At 36.7% G+C, this 11,368-nt stretch overlaps 1 protein-coding gene across 2 annotated transcripts; it reads left to right on the plus strand.

Moving 5' to 3' along the window:
• The first annotated feature begins 4,919 nt into the window (after positions 1–4,919).
• Positions 4,920–10,360, plus strand: LOC133456889 (tumor necrosis factor receptor superfamily member 14-like). Of its 2 annotated transcripts, none has more exons than XM_061735576.1 (7): positions 4,920–5,075; positions 5,148–5,243; positions 7,406–7,531; positions 7,646–7,804; positions 7,920–8,004; positions 9,831–9,967; positions 10,095–10,360. In XM_061735576.1, the coding sequence occupies exons 1-7, from the start codon at positions 5,051–5,053 to the stop codon at positions 10,109–10,111; spliced, it is 645 nt and encodes a 214-aa protein (XP_061591560.1). In that variant the 5' UTR covers positions 4,920–5,050; the 3' UTR covers positions 10,112–10,360. The 2 variants fall into 2 exon arrangements, with proteins under 2 accessions (XP_061591560.1, XP_061591561.1); XM_061735577.1 differs by lacking the exon at positions 10,095–10,360 and adding an exon at positions 9,056–9,108 and having other exon boundaries at positions 4,921–5,075; positions 9,831–9,951.
• Positions 10,361–11,368: the final 1,008 nt, after the last annotated feature.

The following is an 11,368-nucleotide window of genomic DNA, read 5'->3' on the forward strand; positions in this document are numbered from 1 at the left end:
GTTGGATCATAGTACCACTCTGGCTGCATGAGATACGCCTCTTGATTTTTAATTTCAAATCTTTTCATATTTTTTATTAATGTTTATATTGAAAAAATATCATTTTAGCTCAATAGCTTCCAGGTCATGTGATTAATTGACTCAAAATCAGTGTTGGATCATAGTACTACTCGGGTTGCATGAGATACGCCTCTTGATTTTTAATTTCAAATCTTTTCCTAATTTATATTAATATTCATATGTGTAGAGGCATATTTCATATACAATATTAGCCTTTTAGCTCAATAGCTTCCAGGTAACTTGGTTAATTGACTCAAAATCAGTGTTGGATCATAGTACTACTCGGGTTGCATGAGATACGCCTCTTGATTTTTATTTTCAAATCTTTTCATAATTTGTATTAATATTCATATGTATAGAGGCATATTTCATATACAATATTAGCCTTTTAGCTCAATAGCTTCCAGGTAACTTGGTTAATTGACTCAAAATCAGTGTTGGATCATAGTACTACTCGGGTTGCATGAGATACGCCTCTTGATTTTTAATTTCAAATCTCTTCATAATTTATATTAATATTCATATGTATACAGGCATATTTCATATACAATATTAGCCTTTTAGCTCAATAGCTTCCAGGTAACTTGGTTAATTGACTCAAAATCAGTGTTGGATCATAGTACTACTCGGGTTGCATGAGATACGCCTCTTGATTTTTAATTTCAAATCTTTTCCTAATTTATATTAATATTCATATGTGTAGAGGCATATTTCATATACAATATTAGCCTTTTAGCTCAATAGCTTCCAGGTAACTTGGTTAATTGACTCAAAATCAGTGTTGGATCATAGTACTACTCGGGTTGCATGAGATACGCCTCTTGATTTTTAATTTCAAATCTTTTCATAATTTTTATTAATATTCATATGTATAGAGGCATATTTCATATACAATATTAGCCTTTTAGCTCAATAGCTTCCAGGTAACTTGGTTCATTGACTCAAAATCAGTGTTGGATCATAGTACTACTCGGGTTGCATGAGATACGCCTCTTGATTTTTAATTTCAAATCTCTTCATAATTTATATTAATATTCATATGTGTAGAGGCATATTTCATATACAATATTAGCCTTTTAGCTCAATAGCTTCCAGGTAACTTGGTTAATTGACTCAAAATCAGTGTTGGATCATACTCGGGTTGCATGAGATACGCCTCTTGATTTTTAATTTCAAATCTTTTCATAATTTTTATTAATTTTTATATGGAAATATTAGCATTTTAGCTCAATAGCTTCCAGGTAATTTGGTAATTTGGCTCAAAATCAGTGTTGGATCATAGTACTACTCGGGTTGCATGAGATACGCCCCCTGGTTTCATATTTCAAATCTGTTCATAATTTTTATTAATATTCATATGTATGAGGGTTATTTCATATACAATATTAGCATTTTAGCTCAATAGCTTCCAGGTAATTTGGTCAATTGATTCAAAATCAGTGTTGGATCATAGTACCACTCTGGCTGCATGAGATACGCCTCTTGATTTTTAATTTAAAATCTTTTCATATTTTTTATTAATTTTTATATGGAAATATTAGCATTTTAGCTCAATAGCTTCCAGGTAATTTGGTCATTTGGCTCAAAATCAGTGTTGGATCATAGTACCACTCTGGCTGCATAAGATACGCCTTTTTTTTTTATTTCAAATATGTTCATAATTTTTGTTTACATTATGATATTTAATAAATATAGCTTGTTAGCTCCTAATCAACTCTAAACACAGTATCTATGCTTATATCTCACATCTCATTTTGAAAACATGAAGTCAGGACAGCTTCAGCCCTTTTCTGCGTGCCTGTGTTTACTGTAAAGTCTGTAATACGTGTGCATTTGAAATGTTCGCTCAGAGCCGCCCTGGACCCATGAGAGTTTTACCCAGAGTGAATGTCTGTCGAATATCCAACGAATATCCAACGTAAAACTAACTTCACCGCGGTCCTTTCAGCTGCATTTTCCTTTTATCTCCATGTTTAACTCTTGACTTTCCATACTTAAACTGCCTGATTGGAAGTACTTGAAACGTTGGTGGGATGTTTTGAAGATGTTAAAGTAACTTGAACGTTTTTATATTATTGTAATGCAGTTACGAGCAGCATGATGAGAAGGAGAGAAGAGGGAGAGGGAACAACATCGCGTCTTTGCTCGCGATATCTCGCGTTGAGTTAACGCCCAGGGTTGCCAGGTTTTCAATTTTTAAGCACTTGTTTTCGCCAGTGGTATCATTTCTTCTTTTTTCCACATTCTAAGCATATTTATCTTCATGACTATATATATAGTCTATGACTACTTTTTTCCTTCCCACTAAGCATGTTTCACTGCTAGATTTGCAAATTGTATGTTCAGACTTTGATCCCACTCACTCAGCACTGTGAGGGAGGTGGAACAAACAAGGGTAAAGTACAGATAGATGTGGGTCAAATAGTACACCAGAGCAGTAAGTAAATACTGAACTTAGCTGGAAACCTCAGTGGGAGAGAGCTTTCAAAACTCCAAAACATAAAAATTTAGACACGGTTTAGGGATTCAGAACATGTTGGGATACTTTTTAAACATCTCCATATTCTTTTAGGATAACAGAAAATATGGGGAGAACTTCATAACTCTATACCTGTGGATGAAAAACTTCAGCAATGACTAAAATACTATCAGAGTTTGTGTTTATGCGATATTTCATCTTACATTTTCTCTAGACAAGAACGGGAAATGTAAGATTTGTAGGTTTAATGTCATTTTCACACGCTGCATGCATCGTCTTTAATAATAGGCTACTGGATGCATAAGCAGAGGGTTGTGTTACGCATTAACTTGATGTGTATTTCCTGGTTTATGAAATTAATCTGTTTAGAGTGTTATCTTTGTCAGGCTTGGCAGAGTTTCTAATAAGATGGTTAGTTGATCTGTGAAATCTGTAAAAAATATAGTTTTTTCTTTAATGTTTTTGCATTGAAAGCATGGCTTTGTGTAATATGTTTGTGTAATAAAACGTCAGTCTTCTTCAGCAGAAAGGAGCTCAGCAGACATGAGTAGGAGTGGTTTACCATGCTGGTGCAGCTGCTGGTTTCTGGAACCGGTGCCCGACGTCTCCATCTGCAGATGAGCAAAGACCAAACACTGCACCGCCACCACTTCAGTCTGTTACTGGCAAATCAAATTGGGGAAATGCTTCATAGCCTTGAGGGTTTATCATTCTGTTGATTCATGGGGCACCTGTAGCGCCCCACCCTGATGTTGTCAGCATCTTAGGATTTCTGATAAGAAAACATCGTCATGAGTCATTTCTGTATTATCAAATATCCAGGATCTATTATGTTGACATGTTCTGGTCTCTTTTTCCTCTCTCTTTTAACTTTAGAATATGCTGTGAATTTTCTTTTCATTGCACAATTTGTTCCAAAGAAAGCTGTCCACCTTCATCACTCTCCTTGACTCACAGCAAACAATTAATTCCAATCTCAACACAGGAAAAGCATCACATTACTGCGGAGACTCGAGGGGCTCAGTTTCCTTTTTCCCCATTTTCAATTTGTCGTGATTGCTCCTACACCACCGGTTTTCCTGTGCACCACTGACACACCACAACAGCACAGTCATTTCTGTAGATCTTCTGACTCCAGCACTAACCGCAGCCCGAGTCTGAGTCTGAGTGGAGTGATGTGTGAGAGAAATACTGGGGTCTTATGTGCTATGCTGCTGTGTGTGCAGACACTTTCTCCTAAGTTCTTAAAGACAGGTCCTGATTCTCAAGAAATGTTTTGTTGTATTTTAGTCGGAAGCTTGTGTTTCCTAAGCTGATGTTTCCAGGCATCGTTGTTGCTGAACATGTTTTTTTTTAATTGTCTATGCACAAAATGTATTTCTGCAGGCACATTCGGGCAGTATTTCATTTACAGCTGCGGCTCCCTGGAGAGCAACTGGACAACCAGCTGTCCTTTGTCTTCAGGTGTCTTTGGTCCCGTCATCTGCCGTCATGGAAGTTCCTCACAAAATATTGTATATAAATAAAAACAAATACATCAAAACACAAAACTGAATCAGGGTTCTCTTGTGAGAATAGTATCAACACCTCTGCTGGTCACACTGAATCACTTTTATTTGAGAAAGGAATGGAAAGGAAAAAAAATAGTTTTATTTGTTATGAAAGTGAGACTTATCAGTCTGTTTCATGTTTTTCAGTGGAAAACATTTAACAGCTTTTATGTGCTGCCTTTGTTCTGGAAAAACAAAAGAGATGATTATTTGCATAATTGGGGGTGGGGGGTGATGTGTTCAGTTTAGGATCCTGAACTCTCCCTCTGAGCAGGTTACTTACATAAATTCAAATGAAATTGTCAATGATTCTTTTCATGAGAAATGTCAGATAAAATCAAATAATAAACTAAAAATTTTCAATAGAAATACTTGCAGGCCTATGTGTGTTCAGGAGGTGTGGTTGTTGTTTTTTCCCCCCTTGTCTGCATATATATTAATGGTTAATGCCATGCTGGTAAGAACCTAAAGCATATACATATATATACATACATGTATGTATGTATGTATGTATGTATGTATGTATGTATGTATGTATGTATGTATGTATGTATATATATATACACACACACACACACACACACACACACACACACACACACACACACACACACACACACACATATGTACATATATATATATATATATATATATATATATATATATATATATATATATATATATATATATATATATATATATATATATGTATGCATTTTTGATATAAAACATATATAATATATTTTTAAATATGTCACATATATTTATTTTATTAATATATATCTATATATACACATACATATCCTTTATTTTGGCGGGGGGGGGTTCACTTGTTTAGTGTCTGTTCTTGTCTTGTCTGGCAACACACACCAACTCTGATGATCCAACTCGACGGTCCTGCAAAGATTAAAATGGAGAAAAAAGAAAAAAGGAATAACATATTAATATAGGTCATGGCATAATGATTTCAGGGTGGCTCGTCTTTGGTAAGTGTCGCGACAAGTGGAGCTTTAACGTTCCGGTGACATAATGAGTCATGTCGTGTGTGTGTGTTTCAGTCGGAGCTGCTGCTGTCTTCACACTACAGGCTCGGTCTTGCCAGACCAACGAGTTCACCTTAAGTGACGGACAGTGCTGTCCGACCTGCAACGAAGGTACTACAAAACAGAAAGTACATTCAGCTGTCGCCATTTCCCGACCAGATATATTGTTTAATGGCATTATCGTCATAAAAACCAAACCTCCCATGAAACACAACAGGAAACTGGCTGAAGGGAGGGGGCGTTTATGTACTGTCGGAATTATGAACCTCAGTTTTAATGTATTCATTAAACACAAATAAGCCATTTAAAAACATTTTTTTAATCAAATTTTAAGAGCAAAAGAGGAAATTGAGAAATATAAACCTTGTAGACATCAAAACAGCTTTGTGCAGGCTGTTCTTGTTGGTGTAGTTGTGAGTACAAACCCTGACGTTTTCTGAAAGAACATTGCAATAACATACAGTGGTAAGAAAAAGATAAGTGACTAAACAAGAAAATCACAAAAAGTGATAAAGAAACAGTCAAGCAGACGAGTCAGTAATCTGAGCATTATCGATGACATTGGCTTCGGTGAATCCTCCCACGTGAAGTGAAAAAGTGCTCACTGGTAATATTGTTCCTCACCTTTTTGCTGCTTTACAACACCCACCAAACGAAACCAAGCACACCTTTGCTTTCCGTTCACCGCATCGTTTATTCTTTTCCTGCAAGTTTAACCCGAGGGACCTTCGGGTGTCTCTAAGCTCATGAATGACAATAATGAATCAGGCACATGGCCGGAAACTCATTCAGTTCCCGGTAGTGCTGTAAAATTAAAACAAATATTTGTAATTTTTAACAGTTTAGAATATCCTCATCTAGAAGAAATATTGATGTAAAAAAGTTTTTACGTCATTAATTTGATTAATTATAATCTTTTAACACTTTTAGCACAAATAGAGTGATAAGTGCGGCCACCTTGACTGATGAATCAAGCGTATTCCTCTGAAAGAGGTGAAATGGTTACAGTAATAACTGGCAACCTAACAACTCCAGTGATGAACTATTATTTATTTAGCATTTAATACTTCAAAATTGTGTCAACTAAAACATTTTTTGCATTCTACCCTTCAGCTTAATGGTTCACCGATTTCCCCTGCTTTTCCCCTGCAGAGTTTTCATATATCCGGAGGGCTTTATAGACTTTACTGTGAAGCTTGTGGTTAAGACTGACGGGGGGGGCTGGGTGGGGGTCGGTGCTTCCATTGGAAGTTGCTTTTTGAGTAAGCGAAACTCTGTTATCTCCTCCTGTGAGACTTCTGTTGAAAGGAACAAAAAAAGTCAACCTCAAACTTGAAGATGGACAGAAACGTCGTTAGTCTCCACTGTTGATAAAATAGACGAAGGCAGCAGATGATCATTCACATAATTATTCAGAGGCATAGCCCACATGTAATGTATAATGATTAGATAGTGTTATAGCACAACGACATTGTATTGATGAGGCCAAAAACAGCTGGAAAGTAGGTGTTGATGACTTTAGACTGACCGGCTGCGCGACGTCCAGCGCTGTCCATTACACGTTTCATATAAAGTGGATTATCGAATCACCTGAAAAACCATGTTGTGAAAGCATTAAAAGGTTTTTACGATATTTGGGAGTTTCTTTCGAATTAGAAGTGTTTTTATTATATGTTTTATTTTTGATATAAAGGTTTTGCGCAAACCTGGGGGTAATAGAAACGCAACATGTGAACACACCTGAAGAAGTAGTCTCGACAGATTACTGAGCTGAAACATTCACAGGAAATACGTCAGCACTGATATTAAGGCCCCGACAGACCGCACGTTTCAGACCAAAGACGTGTACTTACCTGAGATCAACTCCAGACTTCTTGTCTGATTCATTCATCTTGAAATAACAAGAGATTAGCCCACATCTGAATACTTCTACTACCTTACCACCTACTAAATTGAGGTACTTTTCTGAAAATGGCTGTAATGCTAATGATAAAATAAATGGTAAAATACCATTTCTTAGTAAAACATCCTGGAACTGGTTAAAATGTATGTGTAAATACTGACGTTAATAGTTAAGAGCTGCCGTTGGGATAATGAGTTTGTCTGTTCAGTAAAGATGCAGCTGGGGTGTGATGTGTTTGTGTTGTATGGAGATAACCTGTCTCAACAGTGTTGCAGCTTTGAAAGAGTGTTTTTTTCTCCACAATCTGTTTTAATGCGACAGGACATAGGGTGGTGCTTCACTAACATGGACTGTGTGTTGTTTCAAACAGGGATGAAGGTTACAGAAGACTGCATGATAGATTCAGGTACACGATGCGGCCCATGTGAGACGGGGACCTTCATGAACAAACCCAGTGGACTGAAATATTGTTTTCCCTGCACGGTCTGTCACCTAGGTACAACCGGAGGGAGGGGGCTCGTCACATTCACATTTATTGCACTAAATTAAAAGCAAGCATTTACTACCATTACCGTTCAAGTAGTTAAAATGAATGGCTCTGTTTTTTCAGGTGACGGTCTCTTTGTCAAGGAGGAGTGCAAAAAAACATCTGACACAGTCTGCGAGGCCTTAACCGGGTATTTCTGCAGAAGTTACTCAGATGACACAGGATGTAGTTTGGCAGACAAACACTCCAGTTGTAAAAGTGGACAGAGGATAAAGGAAGCTGGTGAGAAACAAGGAGACTGTTTTTGACATTTTCTGATTCTGAAATACTGTTTTTTTTTCTTCTTTTTCTTAATTTAGGGGTCTAATTTTATGTAAACATTGTCTGTTTCTCTAAGGAACGACCAGAAATGACACGGTGTGTGAAGATTGTCGACAGGGTTACTTTTCTTCGGATGGTGTGAACTGCACCCTGTGGACGAAGTAAGGCTTGACTTTACTCACATGATTACTTTAAATCAAATGATGGTTTTGAAGAGTTCAGTGTTTGCTCGTGTCATCTGGGAATTGCATCTTAATTAAAACTGTTCATGTTGATTAGGGCATTTCTCCTGGGAACTACCAGAGAAGATTCTACATCTGTATGTCATTCAGAGAACAATCTGTTGTGTTGATTGTTGTGATTGGCTGAATGTCCTCCAGCTGATCCAAAGTATAGGTTGTATAGGTTAAAAATGGATTCGACATAGGTTCTTTTAAGAAAGGTATTTTGATAACTTGACATGGAGGATAATTTCACAGGTTTTCATAGTTGAATATACTGCTGCTGCTGCTGCTGCTGCCGCCGCTGCTGCCATTTGGCAGATGCTTTTATCCAAAGCGACCTACATCTGAGAGAACACACACACCATTTGTGGAGCAATTATGGTTAAGGGCCCTTGCTCAGGGGCCCAAGGTGGTTCGTCTTGGTTGCCATTCCGGGGCTTGAACCTGGGTCAAGCCCACCTCTATAGCAACTAGTCTACCACGCCTACATACCGTACATTCAACCTTCTGAAATTAAACACAAACAACCCTCACCTTCAGAAATAGCCAAATATTCCCATGTTTGTTGATTTCACATGAATGTGTGTCTACATTTGAGTGTCATCAGCATAAAAGTGATATGTCATACCATGTTTAAAGAGTAAATACTTTCTAACCTTCTTGCCCACAACTACATACTCTTTTAGCTGCACTTACTCTTTTTGTGGTTTGTTTTTCCTCAGTTGTACTTTGCTTTGGATTTAAGCGTCTGCTAAATGTAATGTAAGTTCAAAAGATAAGTAGACGTAACCGGAGAACCACTCATGAGCTGTATCTGATTTTGCTGACCAACATCTTATCAGGGCAGAATCCAGAAGAGGTTTTCTGTCCTCAAGAATTGTTGCTGGTTCTTTACATTTTTTCTCCAGACAATCCAGAGTCACTGCCCCAACAGTGTCCTATTTATATCCCTGTTGTTGTTGTTGTTGTTGTGTTTGTTTTATTGTAGCACCTGACCTGACTTGTGGGGTTTGCTGCCCACCACCTTTCCCATGTTACCAGGTGCATTTACTTCTGTCTTGTGTTTTTTTCCTTTGGATTTTCCTGTACTTTCACTAAAATCTTTATTTACTGTCACTTATGTACGTATGTTGAGTAAATTCCTCCACTGCTGACTTCCTCCTGAACTCTTTTCTTTTAAAACAAATGTGGCAATACTGCATCCAGTGAAGCTTTCAAGAATGAAGTTTAAGCTGTTTCTAGATATCATTTTGCAGGTGAAACGGTAAATATTTTCACAGTAAAGTGTTAAATATTTGAAGAATCCAGCCATGATCTTTTCAGATGTGTCAATAATCTATTCATCTGGGTTGGAGGGTTTATGATCTACGAACTGGTTTAGAAATGATCCCGACACCTGAAGTTTCAGGGTTCAGACAGTTTCCTTCCAGGTGTTTGCAGCAAAAGGGAAAAATGTTTTAACAGACTTTCAGAACACTCAGCGGATTCTTAAAGATAATGCACTTTGATAGTATTGATGTGCCGTTGACATTTCAGTCAGTCGCTGCAGCTCCTCTGCAACTGTAATTGTTTATCTGAACATGTTTTTATGTTGAACACTAAGTGTTGCATGTAATGCAGCACTTTCTCTTTCATTTTGACTGATTTAAAGCAGATGTAAAACTGTTTCTCTTTCTCTCTTTCTCTTACACTTTATCTCTCTCTTTTACTCCCCTTTTTCTTTTATGCTCTCTCTCTTTCCCTAACCCCCCCCCCTCTCTCAGATGCTCTGAAACTCAGAAACAAGTCAAAGCAGGAAGCTCGACCAGTGATGTTGTCTGCAGTGATGCATCAAGAAACCATCATGTGTTGTTTGCACCTTTCATCCTTTTCACAGTTACACTTGTGTTTCTAATCAAAGGTTTGTGCTTGTGATGATGAACTCTGTTGTACTTGAAACAGTAAAAGCACGCTTTATTAACTTGCTTGGTTCTAACTTGATAAAACAATTAACATGACATTATAAAGTCCTCTGTCCTGGATTGCAGGTAAGACCAGCGTGTAAAACTTTCAGAAGCGATCCTTGATCCTGCTAAACGTGTGCTGTGTGACTTCTGAATGCTGCATTGAAGCCCGTCCACGTAGTGCCTAGAGCCTTGATGCTTTCAGACATGATGCCAGGCTTTCGTCGCTGATTGTTCTGCATATGATATAACACACTGTCCACAATATCACGATTCTAACAGGAACCATCAAGTTACATGCCAGCTTCTTTGAATTTAAAGATTTTAGAATCTTTAAACTTTTTTTTTTTTACAAAACCACATTTACTGTTTTGAAATATTGCTTTATTTATCTTGCAATGCTTGATCTGTAAAAATTTTTTACCTATACGTTCTTTAGTGCATCTTTTTTGAGAATAAATTCTGAAAAAAAATAAAAGGTTTCTACATCAAGGTACAGATTTATCTGGAAGTCGTTCTGAGATCTTTCGAGTTCAATTTTTTTTTTTTTATTAATGTAGGCCCAAATTTAGCAAAGAAAATCAGAGATGTAGACAATAATTATGATTTTGCATTTAACAGCAGAAATTCAATGTTACTTGGTGGTGTATGTGAGAGTGATCTGCTAGAAGTGGTACACAAATTTAAGAATAAGAAATCCACTGATAACACTATTGATATGACACTTATAAAAGAAGTAATAGATTGTATTCTCAAGCCATTTACGGTACTTATAAATGTAATAAAATCGTTTCAAGCGGGAATTTTTCCCGATAAAATGAAAATGGCTAAGGTGGTTCCCATCTATAAAAATGGTGACAAACATATCAAGTTGTATGTCAACCTGTGTCATTGCTACCACAATTTTCAAAAATACTTGAAAACTGTTTGTAAATAGTCTTGATGATTTTATTGAGATATATGAGTTATTGAATCACCATCAATATGGATTTCGGAGTAACCAATCAACTTCGTTGGCAATAATGGAATTTGTAGAAAATATAGCAACAGCTATAGATAAAACTATATGCAGTAGGTGTTTTTGTTGATTTAAGTGTTTGACACAATTAATCAGTCCTACTTCTTCATAAATTGGAGCATTGTGGCCTTAAAGGTGTTACACTAAACTGGATAAGAAGTTATTTAAATAATAGGTTTCAGTATGTAAAAATAAATAATGTGTCATTTTAGAAAAGTAACCTGTGGTGTTCCACAAGGTTCTGTTCTGGGACCTAAGCTATTTATACTTTATTTAAATTATATTTTTACAGCATTGAATGAAGTGAAGAGTTTTTGCAGTAGTTCTGCTTTTGTGAAGT

The sequence above is a fragment of the Cololabis saira genome, chromosome 12, assembly GCF_033807715.1.
Source record: "Cololabis saira isolate AMF1-May2022 chromosome 12, fColSai1.1, whole genome shotgun sequence".
Lineage (NCBI taxonomy): Eukaryota > Metazoa > Chordata > Actinopteri > Beloniformes > Belonidae > Cololabis > Cololabis saira.